The sequence below is a fragment of the Loxodonta africana genome, chromosome 9, assembly GCF_030014295.1.
Source record: "Loxodonta africana isolate mLoxAfr1 chromosome 9, mLoxAfr1.hap2, whole genome shotgun sequence".
NCBI lineage: Eukaryota > Metazoa > Chordata > Mammalia > Proboscidea > Elephantidae > Loxodonta > Loxodonta africana.
Genome location: NC_087350.1, coordinates 50,488,586 through 50,506,609, shown reverse-complemented (window position 1 = coordinate 50,506,609; position 18,024 = coordinate 50,488,586). Strand labels below are relative to the sequence as shown.

The 18,024-nt window shown below is 35.3% G+C and overlaps 1 protein-coding gene across 3 annotated transcripts in view; it reads right to left on the bottom strand.

Annotated features, from left to right (window-relative positions):
- The window catches only part of SCAI (suppressor of cancer cell invasion), a 187,550-nt gene that overhangs the window by 13,724 nt on the left and 155,802 nt on the right, over positions 1-18,024 (bottom strand). For 2 of the 3 annotated variants that reach the window (XM_064291433.1, XM_064291434.1), the window contains 3 exons: positions 14,413-14,485; positions 11,086-11,259; positions 10,796-10,896 (listed from right to left, as the gene is read on the bottom strand). In XM_064291433.1, coding sequence (XP_064147503.1) covers positions 10,796-10,896; positions 11,086-11,259; positions 14,413-14,485 — 348 coding nt within the window. Of the gene's footprint in view, positions 1-10,795; positions 10,897-11,085; positions 11,260-13,549; positions 13,693-14,412; positions 14,486-18,024 lie in introns of those variants that run through there. The other variant, XR_010323020.1, reaches the window with a different exon arrangement.

Sequence of the window (18,024 nt, the reverse complement as noted above, 5' to 3'; positions counted from 1 at the left end):
AAAATGAAGAAACCCTAAGAATCACGTGGGACTCTATCAAGAAGAATAACTTGAGAGTGATTGGAGTATCAGAAAAGGGAGGGGTAACAGAAAATACAGAGAGAATTGTTGAAGATTAGTTGGCAGAAAACTTCCCTGATATCGTCAAAGATGAAAGGATATCTATCCAAGATGCTCATCAAACCCCATACCAGGTAGATTCCAAAAGAAAGTCACTAAGACATATTATCGTCAAACTTGCCAAAATCAAAGATAAGGATAAATTTTAAGAGCAGCCAGGGATAAGCTAAAAGTCACCTACAAAGGAGAATCGATAAGAATAAATTCAGACTACTCGGCAGAAACCATGCAGGCCACAAGGCAATGGGATGACATATATACAAAGCATTGAAGAAGAAAAACTGCCAGTCAAGAATCATATATCCAGCAAAACTGTCTCTCAAATATGAACTCGAAATTAAGACATGTACAGATAAACAGAAGCTTAGGGAATCTGCAAAAACCAAACCAAAACTACAAGAAATACTAAATGGAATTCTCTGGATAGAAAGTCAATTATATCAGATATCAACCCAACACTAGAACACAAAACAGAGCAACTAGATATTAACTCAGACAAGGAAATCATAAATATAAATCAAGATTTAAAAAAAAAACTCAAAATAGGGAATCAGTGATATCACTATGTAAAAGATCACAGTAATCAATAAAGAGCGACTAAATAAAGTAGGCACAGATCTTCCATATGGAGAGGAAATCAAGGTGATTAAGGAGATACAAGTTAGGTTTAAACTTAGAAAAATAGGGGTAAATATCAAGGTAACCACAAAGAAGACTAACAATCCTACACTTCAAAATAAAAAACAAGATAAACATAAAGACTCAGCAAAAACAAATTCAACCACAAGGAAAAAGAGGAACACACAATTTACAAAGAAAAGCTTCTCAGCACCAAAAAGTAAGTGGAAAAATGAAACCGTCAACAAAAGACAAAAAAAAGGTATCAAAATGACAGCACTAAACTCATACCTATCTATAATTACGCTGAATGTAAATGGACTAAATGCACCAGTAAAGAGACAGAAAGTTGGAGAATGGATTAATAAACACGATCCGGATATATGCTGCCTACAAGAGATGCACCTTAGACTTAAAGACACAAACAAGCTAAAATTCAAAGAATGGAAAAAAAATACATCAAACAAACAACAATCAAAAAAAGAGCAGGAATGGCTGTACTAATTTCTGACAAAACAGACATCAAACTTAAATCTACCACAAAGGATAAAGAAGGACACTATATAATGATTAAAGGGACAATAAACCAGGAGGATATTTCCATATTAAATATTTATGCACCCAACAACAGGGCTTCAAGATACATAAAATGAACTCGAACAACATTGGAAAGTGAGACAGACAGATCCACAATAATAGTAGAAGACTTCAACACACCACTTTCAGTGAAGGACAGGACATCCAGAAAGAAGCTCAATAAAGACACGGAAGAGCTAAATGCCACAATTAACTAACTTGACCTCATAGACATATACAGAACACTCCACCCAACAGAAGCCAAGTATACTCTCTTTTCCAGTGCACATGGAACATTATCCAGAATAGACCACATATTAGGCCATAAAGCAAGCCTTAACAGAATCCAAAACATTGAAATATTACAAAGCATCTTCTCTGACCATAAGGCCATAAAAGCAGAGGTCACGGAAAGTCAGAAAAAGCAGGGAAAAGAAATCAAACACTTGGAAACTGAACAATACCCTGCTTAAAACTGACTGGGTTATAGAAGATATCAAGGATGGAATAAAGAATTCATAGAATCCAATGAGGATGAAAACACTTCCTATCAGAACCTCTGGGACACAGCGAAAGCAGTCCTCAGAGGTCAATTTATATCAATAAATGCACACATACAAAAAGAAGAAAGGGCAAAAATCAAAGAATTATGTCTACAACGTGAACAAATAGAAAGAAAGCAACAAAAGAAACCTTCAGGCACCAGAGGAAAACAAATAATAAAAATTAGAGCAGAATTAAATGAAGTAGAAAACATAAAAACAATTGAAAGAGTTAACAAAGACCAAAAGCTGGTTCTTTGAAAAGGTTAAGAAAATCAATAAACCATTCGCCAGACTGACAAAAGAAAAACAGCAGACGAAGCAAATAACCCGAATAAGAAATGAGATAGGCGCTATCACAACAGACTCAACTGAAATTAAAAGAATCACAACAGAGTACTATGAAAAGCTGTACTCTGACAAATTTGAAAACCTAAAGAAAATGGGCAAATCTCTAGAAACACACTACCTAACCTTAACTAACACAAACAGAAACAGAACAACTAAATAAACCTATAACAAAAGAAGAGACTGAAAAAGTAATCAAAAAATTCCCCACAAAGAAAAGCCCTGGCCCTGACAGCTTCACTGGAGAATTCTACCAAACTTTCAGAGACAAGTTAACACCACTACTGCTAAAGGTATTTCAGAGAATAGAAAAGGATGGAATACTCCCAAAATCATTCTATGATGCCAGCATAACCCTGATACCAAAACCAGGTAAAGACCCCACAAAAAAAGAAAATTACAGGCCAATATCCTTCATGAACTTAGATGCAAAAATCCTAAACAAAATTTTAGCCAACAGAATTCGACATATCAAAAAAACAACTCACCGTGACCAAGAGGGATTCATACCAGGTATGCAGGGATGGTTCGACACCAGAACAACAATCAGTGTAATCCATCACATAAATAAAACAAAAGATAAGAACCACATGATCCTATCAGTTGATGCAGAAAAGGCATTTGACAAAGTCCAACATCCATTCATGACAAAAACTCTCAGCAAAATAGGAATAGAAGGAAAATTCCTAAACATTATATATAAAGGGCATTTATACAAAGCCAACAGCCAACATCGCCCTAAACAGAGATAGACTGAAACCATTCCCATTGGGCCCAAGGTGATTTATAGATACAATGCAATCCCAATCCAAATACCACTGACATTTTTTAATGAGATGGAGAAACAAATCACCAACTTCATACGGAAGGGGAAGAGGCCCTGGATAAGTAAAGCATTACTGAAAAAGAACAACAAAGTGGGAAGCCTCACACTACCTGACTTTAGAACATATTATACCGCCACAGTAGGCAAAACAGCCTGGTAGTGGTACAACAACAGATACACAGACCAATGGAACTGAATTGAGAATCCAGACATAAATCCATCCACATATGAGCAACTGATATTTGACAAAGGCCCAAAGTCTGTTAAAAGGGGAAAAGACAGTCTCTTTAACAAATGGTATTGGCATAACTGGATATCCATCTGCAAAGAAATGAAACAAGACCCATACCTCACACCATGCACGAAAACCAACTCAAAATGGACCAAAGACCTAAATATAAAATCTAAAACAATAAAGTTCATGGACGAAAAATAGGAACAATGCTAGAAGCCCTAATATATGGCATAAACAGTATACAAAACATTATTAGAACTGCAAAAACAGCAAAAGAGAAATTAGATAACTGGGAGCTCCCAAAAGTCCAACACCTATGCTCATCCAAAGACTTCACCAAAAGAGTAAAAAGATTACCTACAGATTGGAAAAAAGTTTTTAGCTATGACAACTCCGATCAGCAGCTGATCTCTAAAATCTACATGATACTGTAAAAACTCAACTATAAAAAGACAAAAAACCCAGTTAAAAAATGGGCAAAGATATGAACAGGTACTTCATTAAAGAAGACATTCAGGTAGCTAACAGACACATGAGGAAATGCTCACATTCATTAGCCATTAGAGAAATGGAAATCAAAACTACTATGAGATTCCATCTCATTTCAACAAGGCTGGCATTGATTCAAAAAACACAGAATAATAAACGTTGGAGAGATTGTGGAGAGACTGGAGTACTTATACACTGCTGGTGGGAATGTAAAATGGTACAACCACTTTGGAATCAATTTGGTGCTTCCTTAAAATCTAGAAATAGAACTACCATACGAAACAGCAATCCCACTCCTTGGAATATATCCTAGAGAAGTAACGGCCTTTACATGAACAGATATATGCACACCCATGTTCACTGCAGCACTTTACAATAGGAAAAAGCTGGAAGCAACCAAGGTGCCTATCAACGGATGAACAGATAAATAAATTATGGTATATTCACATAATGGAATACTATGCATCGATAAAGAACAACAATGAATCTGTGAAACATTTCATAACATGGAGGAACCTGGAAGGCATCATGCTGACTGAAATTAGTTGCAAAAGGACAAATATTGTATGAGATCACTACTATAAGAACTCAAGAACAGTTTAAACAGAGAAGTTTTCTTTGATAGTTACCAGACGGGGGGAGGGAGAGAGGGAGGGAGAGGTAGATAGTAGACGAGAAGTAATTTAGGTGAAGAGAAAGACAACACACAATACAGGAGAGGTCAGCACAACTGGACTATACCAAAAGCAAAGAAATCTCCTGAATAAACCGAACGCTTTGAAGTCCAGAGTAGCAGGGGCAGGGGTTTGGGGACCATGGTTTCAGGGGACATCTAGGTCAACTGGAATAATAAAAACTATTAAGAAAACATTCTGCATCCCATTTTGGAGAGTGGCATCTGGGGTCTTAAATGCTAGCATGCAGCCATCTAAGATGCAACAATTGGTCTCAACTCACCTAGAGCAAAGGAGAATGAAGATCTGCAAAGACAAAAGGTTAAGTATGAGCCCAAGAGTCAGAATGGGCTACACAAATCAAAGACTCCATCAGCCTGAGACCAGAAGAACTAGATGCTGCCCAGCTACAGCCGATGAACTGCCATGACAGGGAGCACAACAGAGAATCCCTGAAGGAGCAGGAGAGCAGTGGGATGCAGACCCCAAATTCTCATAAAAAGACCAGACTTAATGGTTTGACTGAGACCAGAGGGACCCTGAAGGTCATGATCCCCACACCTTTTCTTAGCCCAAAACACGAACCATTCTCGAAGCCAACTTTTCGGACAAGGATTAGACTGGACTACAAGGCAGAAGATGATACTGGTGAGGAGTAGGCTTCTTGGATCAAGTAGACACATGAGAATATCTCGGCAGCTTCTGTCTGGAGGGGAGGATGTGAAGGCCGAGGGGGACAGAAGCTGGCTCAATGGACATGGAAACACAGCGTGGAGAGAAGGAATGTGCTGTCTCATTGCGGGGAGAGCAACTAGGAGTATATGGTAAGGTGTATATAAGATTTTGTATGAGACTGACTTGATTTGTAAACTTTCACTTACAGCACAATTAAAAAAAGAAGTTTCCTTCACAAAAAACAAGCAAAAAAAAAAAGATTATCACATAGGTCTTTAGCTATTACATATATGTTCAAGAATTCAAGGAAACATGAATATAATGAAAAAAATGGAAGATGTTAAAAAAAGAACCAAACAGAACTTCTAAAGATGAAAAATACAACACCTGAAATAAAAAATTAACTGGGTAGGATTAATAGTAAACCATACATTTGAGAAGAAAAACTCAGTGACCCTGAAGACACAGTAGTAGAAACTATCCAAACTGAGACACAGAAAGAAAAAAGACTTAAAAAATAAAAAATGAAGAGTACAGCTCTTATCTATGGGACAACATTGTTTAACATATATGTAATTGACATCGTAGAAACAGAGTAGGAAGGAAGGAAGCAGCTGAAGAAATCATGGCTGGAAAAAATTCCAAATTGGTTGAAAGCTATAACCCAAAGATTCAAGATGCTCAATGAACCCCAAGCAAGATAAACAAAAATCCAGAAGAAAACCACATCAAGGTACATCATAATCAAACTGCAGGAAACCAATATAAAGAGAAAATCTTAAAAGCAACCAGAGGAAAAGAGAAGACACATTATACATTCCCATCATTAATAGAACCAGTGGACAGAGAAATCAGTAAGGATATAGAAAACCTGAACATTATAAATCAACTTGATCTAACATATATTCATATGACACTTCTCCCAACCAAACAGCAGCATAGACATTCATTTTAAGGACATTTACCAAGACAGACAACATTCTGGAATAAAACAAGTATCAATACATTTAAAAAGATTCAAATCACACAAAGTATATTCTTTGACCACAAAGGAATTAAATTAGAAATCAATAAGAGAAAGATATCTGGAAAATTCCTAATTATCTGAATACTAAACAACACTTTTCTAAATTGCCATAGATTTAAAACGAGAGAGAGAGAGAAAGAAATACTGTTTCCGATCACCAGCAAACGTACTCTACAAGAAATGTTAGAAACAAAATTCTTTTGTAGTAATAAAATTTATTCCACATGGTAAATTAAATCTACAGGAAGAAACAGAGTGCCAGAAATGGTAACTACATGGATAAATACAAAATACCTTTTTCACTTATTTAAAATTAAATATATATATCTATATATATATATAGATAAATAATTGACTGTTTAATGCCATAATAATCACAAAGTTGTATGGTAAATATCATATGCAGAAGTAAAATGTGTGACAATAATGATACAGATTATAGGAGGGAGAAAATGGAAGTATACTGTTGTTAAAATTCCTATATGTGAAATAGTATAAAAATGTAAAATAAAAGATATATAAACCAATACTGGAGCTAAAATAAAATTCTAAAAGCAAAACAAAATCTCACCTGAAATGGAGATGAGGCCGGGAAGGAAGAAAAAAGGTACAAATGTCAGAAAGGAAAAATAGAAAACAAATAACAAAATGGTAGATTTAAACCCCACCCAAACCCAGTGCCATGGAGTTGATTCCAACTCATAGGTTTAAACTAAACCACATTAAAATAGTACTGAATGTAAAACTTTACTGTCAAACTAGATAAAAAAGCAGGACCAAACTAATGATACTGAAAAGAATCCACTTTAAATATGAAGATATGAGGTTAAAGCAAAACAATGACAACAGATTTGCGATTCAAAGACAAATCAGAAGAAAACTGGTATGACTATATTTATATCAAGCAAACTAAGACTGCAGACGAAGGAATATTGCCAAGGATAAAGACAGATATTTCATAACAATGCCTGGGTCATTTTAAGAAGGAGACATAACAGTCCTATATGTGTATGAACCCAATACCACAGATTAACATACAGGAAGAAAAAACAATTGAAAAGAGAAATGGACCAGTTTACAATTTAGACACTCCTCTCAAGTATCGTACAAGGTAACAGAAAATCAGTAAGAATACAGAAGACTTAAAGAACACTTTTTAAATTAGTTCAAGATCAAATTAAACAAATTGACATTTACATATCACTACATCTAATTATAACAGAAATGCATATTCTTTTGAAGTACAAATGGAACCTTCCTCAAGATAATTCACATAAAAATATAAAACACATCTTAAATTTAAAAGTATTGAAATCATACAGCTAAAGCAGTGCGTAAAGGGTAAATGCTTATATTTGAAGAGAAGGAAGGTTTCAGATCTAAGCTTAAAAAAACTGGATTAACAAGAGCAAATTAAAATCTTAAAAAAAAAATCATAGCAAATAAAAAAATAACAATAAAGGTATGACTGGAAATGAAACGCAAGAAACAAATGGTAGTGCAAAATCGATGAAATTAAAAGCTGGTTCTTTGAAAAGATTGGGAAAATTGATAAACCTTTAGCTAGACTGCAAAAGAAAAAAGAGAAAGGAAACAAATTATAAATATGAAGCGTTAAGATCACTAGATAGCCTACAGGGATTAAAAGGATAATGGATAATCCTTTGCGATATGATATAATGTCATATTATTGATTGAAAGGCTCTACTATTATACTGGTAATTCTCCACAAATTAATTACATAGATTCGATGTATATACTGGTAATTCTCCACAAATTAATTACATAGATTCGATGTCCTCGTTGTAGCTGTTTATTCAACTCTGACTGATCACGACCACATGTGACAGTGCAGAACCTCCCCACAGTGGTTTCTTGGCTGTAGTCCTTACAGAAGCAGATTATCAGGTCTTTTTCCCCCAAAGCCACTGGGTGGGTGGGTTCAAACTGCCAATCTTTTGTTAGCAATCAAGCACTTAACCATTGCACCACCAGAGTTCCTTTCAGGTTCAATGTAATCCCAATCAAAATCCTAGCAGAACTTTTTTGTAGAAATCGGGAAGCTGATTTTAAAACTCATGTAGAAATCCAAAGGACCTAGTACAACCAAAACACTGAAAAAAATTTTTGGAGGACTCATACTACTTGATTTTAAGACTTATTATATAGCTAGAATAATCAAGGATGTATTGTATCAGAGGAAGATAAAATTCAAACATCAACAGAACAGAATTGAGTGTCCAGAAATATCTCTACATACATATGGTTGACTGACTTTTGACAAAGGTGCCAATGTAATTCAGCAGGAAAAGAATTATCTTTTCAACAAATGATACTAGAACAACCGCATATTCATAAAAAGGAAAAAAAAACAAAACAAAACTTTAACCTTTTCCTTACATCCTAAATGAAAACTAACTGAAAATGTATCACAGGCCTAAATGTAAAAGCTAGAACTATAAAACTTCTAGAAGAAAATATAGGAGAAAATCTTTATGGCTTAGAATAGACAAAGATTTCTCATATAGAATACACACACAAAAAAAATTCTTAAAAATAATAACACTCAGGAATAAAAAGACAAACAACCCAATTAAAGAAATGGGAAAAGATTTCAACAGATAATTCACGAAGTAAATTATATGAATACCTAAGAAACACATGAAAGGATGTTCAGTACCATTATCCACCAACAAAACACAAATTGAACCATAATGAGATACCACTAGACACCTACCAGAATGGCAAAGACTGACAATACCAAATGTCTGCAAAGATGCAGAACAACAGGTACTTCTGTATACTGTTGGTGGGCGTGTAAAATGTTACAACCACTATAAGAAAAGGTTTGGCAATTTTTTATAAAACTAAGCACACACCTATGCTATAAATGAGAAAATCCAGAAGAAATGTCTATGCAAAGACTTGAACAAGAATGTTAATAGTCACTTTGGAAACTGACCTGGTGTTCATCAACAGGAAAATGATTAAATAAACATTGTATATTCTAACAACGGAATACTACTCAGTAATAAAAAGGAATCAGCTACTGATACATGTAACAACATGGATGAATCTTAAGAACGTTATGCTCAAAGAAGGCTTACACAAAAGATGTATACTATATGATTCACGTTCTTGACTAAGTGAAACTTTAGTGAAAATAATCAGTGTTTGCCTCTGGGGTGGGTTGGGACTGACTGAGACCTTTCTGGAGTGATAATGTGTTCTACATCTTGGTAGGGGCTTGGGTAACACAGGTGTATGTATTTGTCAAAAACTCATCTAATGGTATTTAGTTTTGTGCATTTCATTGTATGTAAACTTTACATAAAAAAGTAAATTTTTACGTAATTTAGTTATTTACAGGCATGCTGAAGTATTTAAGGGTAAAATCTATTGATGTTCACAATTTACTTCAAAATGAATAAAAATAAGATACAATGATAGATGGGAAGAGGGATGGACAGATGGACAAATATGTGAGAAAGCAAATATACCAAAATGTTAACTGCACTATCTACATGGTGAGTATATGGGTACCTACTGTATCATTATTTCACATATTAAAATTATCATAATGATGAAAAAATAACAATGCTTTGAAACTAAGTTACAAAAGACTTCTATAAATGTTCAAATATATTTGAAAACGAACCAAGCTTTACTTATGGAAGTGAAAATATAACGGTCAACATTTGTAAACCTCAATGAGCAATGTTATATAGATACATGAATACACAGAATGAAACAAACTCAACAGCAAAAGAGACAAAATACTTGCATACACTGTTCAAAGAAGAGGAACACAGGATAACACATATGAAAAGCTGCTCAACCTGAACGGTAATCAGGGAAATGAAAATTAGAACCACAATGAGCTACTACTTTACACCTACAAGATTCACATAAAACTGAATATATGACTGCAACAAATGTAGACAAGGATTAGAGCAACAGCAACTCTTACACGCTGCTGATCGGAATGTAAATTGATACAACCACTTACATGCCTATATCCTCTAACCTGGCAATTCCACTACTGGGTATATTTCCCAGAGAAAATCTTACACACGTGCACCAGTAAACTGATATAAGAATTTCACAGTGGCATCATTTGTAATAATAAAAAACTAGAAACAATCCAAATACCCATTATCAGTAAAATGGATAAGTAATTTGTGATATATTGTCAAATAAGGGAACTCCATGTAGCAGTGAAAAGAAATGAATGAAAGTTACAGTCATCAATATGGCTCAGTCTCAGGAATATTAATGCTGAGTGAAATCAAGCTGTAAAAGAAAATATACAATATGGATCCATCATAAGTCATGTAGAAATACATGTGACAAAACTATAAAGAAAAGTGAATCATAATCATAAAATTCAGGATGGCAGTTTCATTTGAAAGGAAGAGGGACAGGGATAGCACCAGAGAGGACCTACAGAGGGCCTCAAAGGTAATGAAAATGTTCTACTCCTTGACTGGGTGGGAGCTACTCGGATGTGACTTATATTGTTAATCTTTATACCTTATATATTAATTTGTAAATATTATTTTGGATTTGTCCAAACTTTATTCAATTCAGGTAAACTATAACACATAATTCTTAAATACCTAACTTAAATGGTAAAATTGGTCTTTAATGATACTCTTTGCCTACCCGAAAAATCTTGTGCATCCTCATGGTGGCTGAACAAAAGATAAATCTTGTGAGAAGCAAGCGAAGAAATTCATCTCCAAAAAACTGAAGAAATGCCTGATCTGCAAAGAGGAAAAAGGTGACAGTAAAAGGAAGCTTAAATGAAAAATAAATGTCAAAGAGGAGGAAAACCTTCCCAATTTTCCTGCCTGGGACAAATACCTTTAAAAAGTCAAACAATTTAAAATAAGTAACAAGATTAAGCCATAATGGTACATTCTGTTCAGTGTTCAGTTAGATTAGTAGGGTACCTATTGAACGTGAATGAGTCAGTAGCTGAGCAATATCTCGGTTGATTTTTCGAAGATATTCTTGACACTTTTCCCATAGGCCTCTACGCATGCTTGACAATCCAGAGACAAACAGGAAGGCCATGAGAGGATTGTTCAAAAAGAGAGTGAAGAGACTACCTCGTTGAGACTGATCTGTAATAACAAACATGTTATATATAGACAACAGTTTTATAAACTATAAGAGACACATTTGAGGAACATTTTTACATACTGACAACCTATAAAATTAAAGCTGTATCATTAAATCATAAGCCAACAAAGCAGATTCTGCATGGAACTACAAGAACATAGCCCAGGTATGTTGCTTTCTGCTGAACATTAGAACCTAGTAAACTTAAGAGAAATGGAAAGCGAACATATTCCTTAGTACTTTTTACCCAAGTAACAAATTTCACCAAAACAGAAAGTGCTGGATCAGAGACAATTCACGATGGAAATGCCTGGTGTATACCAGAATAGCCAATCTTCTTCATTTCCCTTGATAGTTGCTCTTTCTCTGCATAGTCCTTAAATGTCAGCATTTTCTTTCATTGTCCACACACATTGCTGATCTCACCTACTCCCATGATGTCATTCTATTTTCCTAATGATTCCCAATTTTCTCTCTGCAGCCTAGATAGAACTCCCTAGGTCTAGAACTGTGCTGTCCTACAGTAGCTACTGGACACTTAAAATGTGACTAGTCCAAATTGAGATGCACTGGTAAGTGTAAAACATACGCTGGATTTCAAAGACTTAGTACAGAACGATGTATTAACAACACTAATTTCACCTGTTTCTTTTTGCTTTTTTTAATGTGGCTACTAGAACATTTTAAATTAACATGTGACTCACATTATATTTCTACTGGACAACATTGCTCTAGACCACATAGTCAACCTAGCTCTCAAACTTAACATGTCAAAAATTGAAAACAAATTCTTTCCCCTTTTGTTCTCTGCAAATCTGCTTCTCATCAAGTTCATTTCTTCCAACACCCCAGCTAGAAAACTAGGAATCCATCACTGCCTCAAGTCCATCAACAAGTCCTGTTGCTTACATGGCCTTCATATTTTTTGGAGCCAGCTACCCAGTCGTAGTACTAGCTCCAGCCACCACCATCTCCGTGTTTGCATCAATGCCTCTCTCCAATTCATTTTCTACAAGGTTAGCTCGATGTCCTTTCATGGCACTCCTCTGTTTAGAATCTTTTGATGGCACCCACTGTCCTCCACTTAAGCCTCTTAATAAACCTTAAAAGGCTTTTTAATAATGCAGCTACACAATCTACAACTCTACCCTTTAGCTAGAAGGAACTACTTTAATTTCTCTAAATGTATCATAAAGTCTCTCACCTTAGGGCCTTAGCAACATGCTATTTCTCTGCTGGGACACTCTTGCTAAACCATATCCCCCCATTCCCAACTAATTCCACATATCCTTCACATTCATTTTACATATCATTTTATCCACTTCCTTCACCCTCACGTGCTGGCTAGGTATTCCTCTTCTGTGTTCCATGAGCTTCCTACTATGAAACATATCATACTTACACTGTTGTCTATATCTCTTACTAGACATTTGGCTTTGTGAGAACAATAACTGTGCTTGTCTGGTTGGTGTGTCATCTCCAGTAATGTCTGTAGAATGAGTAAAGTAACTCTTGGCTAAAGAGAGAACAGTAGGCTTTAGATGCCAAAGGTACAGGAACCCAATCTGATATTCCAAATACTTGGTATCTGCTAGTTTTGCACTCAGATGGAGGGCCAACTCCCTTTTGCAAAAATGATTCGCAATAATGTCTGTGGATAAATCCAAAAGATTTCTCAAAAAAGAATTTTGAATCTGTTTATGTAATTAAACAACTCATCTAAGGTATTAGAGGTCTAAGTTTTATAGCACAAAAGATAGGCTACTGGACCAAAATAAGTTAAGGACATGTAATACAAATAAGTATATTAATAATAATGATAGTTAAAATATAATAGGTATATATTATGTACCTAGTATTCTATGAGTTAGGTACTATTATTAACCCCATTTGATAGATGAAGAAACTGAGGCACAGAATGGTTAAGTTAACTTCCCAGGGTCACACAGCTAATAGGTGGCTGAGTTGATATTCAAATTCAGTCAGTTTGCCTCCGGAGTCTGTATTGTAAGCCTTTCGGACTAAATAATCTTGGTATTAATGCATTAGACCACGTGATTTTAAATAAAGGTGTATTTTAACAGGACAAATTAATAGCAAAAAGTACTCTCAAATAGTAGGGAGGTGTTACATTCACCCAGAAATAAGAAACAGGATAACAAGTCCTCAAAGCAGGAGAATTTTACCGTTGTTTGAAGGTAAGTTCTATTCCTTAATACAGGATAATTTGACTTTTGAATACATGAACTTAATATTTCTACATGTTTTTCCCTGTTAAATAGCAGAACTTACCTTAAAACAACGGTGAAAGTCTCCAGCTTCTCTCAGGCATTCAAATGCTGACCATCACTTCCTGTGTCAAACTATGTCAGCAGACAGGACTTCTGGCTGGGAAGTAGCAGTAAAATGCCATCTCCCACAGAGAGACATCAGCACTATTCACAGTTAGGGAGATAGTGAAACAGTGACAAGTACTGCTAAAACAGCGTTAAGGTTTGTTTAGTATTTTACCTAGCTAAATGACTGGGAGTTAGAATTAGATTTTATGTGTTATTTATTAAGGATAAATTGTTAAGGACAAAAAGTATTTCATTTCTCAGCCATCCGAGAAATGGCTACAACACTGACCTGTCTCTCTGGCAGACTTACAAGAGGTTCTTTTATTTCCAAAGTACAACAAAGTAAAAATGTGAATAAAAGAAACCCTTGAAGTGGTGCCAGTTATGTTATCCTAACTCTTAGGCACAGGGTGAGAAGCTTTCCAGACCAGAAATCTAACAGTCTTAAAAGATGCCTAAAATATGTAGCTAAAAACACAAGGAATCATGCTAGATAGATGATATCTTAGCTTTTGGACAAACACCTGTAAAACAAATTTTAAAACTCACAAATCATGAATTCCCCAACAGCAGGGGACAAAACCACCCTTTTCTCAGGGATGATTTATCATATCTCTTAAAATTATCTCAAGGCTTAACCGTAGCACAAATTAAGGAAGTATGGCTGTTGGCAAGGCTTCTGAGTGTACTTCAGATTGACACCTGCCACATTAAACACAAGTGATCATTATGAGAGGGAAAAACAAAGATCAGTATTATTTAATAGTCATTGTTCATTTGCAACCTATGGATATAACACATAATAACAAAACATACCTTGTAAAGCTTTTGGATATGCTGTAGGAGAAAGCAAGCAGACTAGTGGCTGACCAAATAAGTTTGTGAAATTCTGTAACAGATAAGAATTTAAAATATTCATTAAAAATTGGACCAATGGTAGTTACTCACAGATTAGGCCCTTTTACTCATAACCAGCTAGAGAAATACCAGTTACAGATGAAGAAACTGCCATTCATATATATCCACTATGCATAGTAGGCTTTCTTAAAGGCTCTCAGTTAATACAGGAGAGTTTACTAAGTGAATTACTGATTTTTAAAATAAAAATACACATGTCTGCAGGGTGAGGTCATCTGGCTGTCTGCCAAGAGGCCACCTCATTGGGCGACATATACTAGTATTTACAACGGGGAATTTTCCAAGATCTAGGATTTGGCTCTCGGCCAGCCTTACAGGCTCCAAAACCTGATTTACTGGTATGTAAGGATTGGATCCATCTCGTAATGTGGGTCATACTAACCATTCACATAAAATGATGCATAAAAACCAGAATGTCTATATGTTAATTTACAGAAAGAATTAAACTGACACTCAAACTAGAATATTCTTTTCATGGTTAAGGATATTCTTTCCCTAAAGGCAGATCTATCTGGGAAGTAAACTCATAATCTGACTATTCGGCAAAGCAATAAGGAAGTGAAAACTCCTACCATTTATATAGCAACTCCTAGGATTAATAAGAAATGAAAAAAACAAAAATTACTTTAAAATACTGCTGAATGTTAATAATAAAGACATGAACAAATAGACATGCTATGTTCTTAGAGAAGAACCCATTCTAAAGATGTCATTAGTTTATTTAAATTTAACCCTATCTCAATAAAAATAGCCACAAATGTACTTTTACTCTGCAACTGAAAAAGCTAAATCTAAAGTTCATACGGGAAAAGAATATTCCGGAAAATTCTGAAAAAGAACAAGATGATAAGACGTAGAAAGTCTTAGTAATTAAAAACAGGTGGCACACAGTTCCCCAAAAAGTTGGACATAGAACTATCCTATGACCCAGCAATCCCAATCCTAAGTATATACCCGGGAGTGAAGGTAGGAACACAAAGAGAAACCTGTACACCAGTGTACACTGCAGCACTTTCCACAGGAGCCAAAAGTTGGAAGCAACCAAAATGTCAATCAACAGATTGATGAATAAACAAAATGTGGTATATATACATGTTGGAATATTATGCAGCCATAAAGAGAAATGAAGTTCTGATGCATATCACAACATGAACCTTGAAAACATGATGCTGAGTGAAATAAGCCAGTCACAAAAGGATAACATCTCACTTATATGAAATAAGCAAATATACAGAAACCAAAAGATTAGTAATGGGAGGCAGGAGTAAAGGGGGAGCTTTTGTTTTGGGGGCACTGAGTTTATGTTAATGGTGGTGGAAAATTTTGGAAAAGGAAAGCAATAATGGTGGTACAACATGTAAAATGTAATCAGTGTCAATGAATTTTAAAGGAGGCAGGTGTTGTATTGGTGAATTTTTGGTGTATATATTTTCGCCACCATTTTTTAAAAAAAGATAGCACAAGAGTAGGCAGGAGACCAACGGAACAGCATCAAAAGTCCAGAATTAGACCCTCAAACATACAGAACTACTGTATATATGATAAAGATGACAGTTGAAACTGGTGAGAAAAACTGAATAGCCATTCTAGAAAAAAATTAAGTTGGCTCCATACTTCTTGCCATACACTAGGATAAATTTAAAATACATCAAAGATTTAAAAGTAAAGCATTAACCAATAACTGAAAGAAAATATAAGCAAACAAGCAAATTATTTTTTTAACCTAGAAGACCTTTCTGAATATTACAATTAACTAATATTAATAAACTCAATTAGAATAAAAACCTAAAGCTTCTGCATGGTAAAATACAGCATAAACTAAATGAAAAGCAAATGATAAACTGGGGAAAATATTTGTAACTCATCTGACAAATGGTTAATCTCTTTAATATAGACAGAATTTCTCTAAATCTATAAGAAAATGATCATTGACCCAATAGAAAAGTGGGAGGAAGATAATAGAAAAGGGAATACAACTGGCTCAAATATAAGACAAGATGCTTAGCCTTACTGATAATAAGAGGAAATCAAAGTATACTAAGATACCATTTTTTAACCTATCAGTTTAGCAAAATTTCCAAAAGTTTAAGAATACACACTGTTGGCAAGAATATGAGGAAACACTAAAATATGATATGTAAATGACAGGAATATAAATTAGTATAATCTTTAGAAGACAACTTGGTGAAACCAAAACAAAACCTGTTGCCGTCGACTCAATTCCAACTCACAGCAACCCTACAGAGCAGAGCAGAACTGCCCCATGGGGTTTCCAAGGAGTGCCTGGTGTATTCAAACTGCTGACCTTTTGGTTAGCAGCCATAGCTCGTAACCACTGACAACTTGGTAGTATCTGTTAAGTTCAAATGCATATTCCATTAACACAGCAATTTCACAACTAGGAGTTTAACTTACAGATATATTCTCAAACCTGTAATAGAACATAAGTTCAAAGTTATTCCCTGCAGCATTCTTAGTAATAGTGAAGGGCTATAAACAACCAAATGACCAGCATTAAGGGACTGGTACAGTATATTATGACACAACCCGTTAGGGACTGAATTATGTCCCCCAAAAACGTATGTATCAATCTGGCTGGGCCATGATTCCCCATATTGTGTGGTTGTCCTCTATTTTGTGATGGGAATTTTATGTTAGAGAGGATTAGGGTAGAATTGTGATTTTATGTTAAAAAGGATTAGGGAGGGATTGTGACACCTTACCAGGTCACATCCCTGATCCAATGTAAAGGGGGTTTCCCTGGGGTGTGCCTTGTACCACCTTTTATCTCTCAAGAGATAAAAGGAAAAGGAAGCTAGCAGAGTGGGGACCTCATATCACCAAGAAAGAAGGGACGGAAGCAAAGCGCATCCTTTGAACCTGAGGTTCCTGTGCTGAGATGCCCCCAGACCAAGGAAGACTGATGCATCACGTGGACCTTCCTCCAGAGCCGACAGAGATAGAAAGCCTTCCCCTGGAGCCCAGTGCCCTGAATTCAGACTTCTGGCCTACTGGACTGTGAGAGTATAAACTTCTCTTTGTTAAAGCCATCCACTTGTGGTATTTCTGTTACAGCAGCACTAGATGCCTAAGACACAACCATATGATGAGATACTATAATTAAAAAAAAAAAAAAAAAGAGAGAGAGAATGAAGAAAGTCTTCATGAACAGATGGGAAAAGATCTCCAACATTTCTTGTTAAGTGGAAAAAAGCAAGATACAGAAGTGTGTGTATAGCCTTATAGGGAAAGATGGGAACTGAATGAATTGGAGGCGGGGTGGGAGGAAAGAGAGTTCACACAACATTTTAAAAAATTTTTTTCCCAACTTTGTGAATATAACAACAAGAAATTAAACAGTTAAGATAAATTAGAAATTTCTTATAAGCAAATAAAGGAGTAAGTTGGATGATATTAAGGAGTATTCCCAAGATAAGGCAGTTTTAGGAAATCCTTCACACTGTAGAGACTGCTTATGAATCCTTGGCCATGGCACGTTCTCTCTCAGAT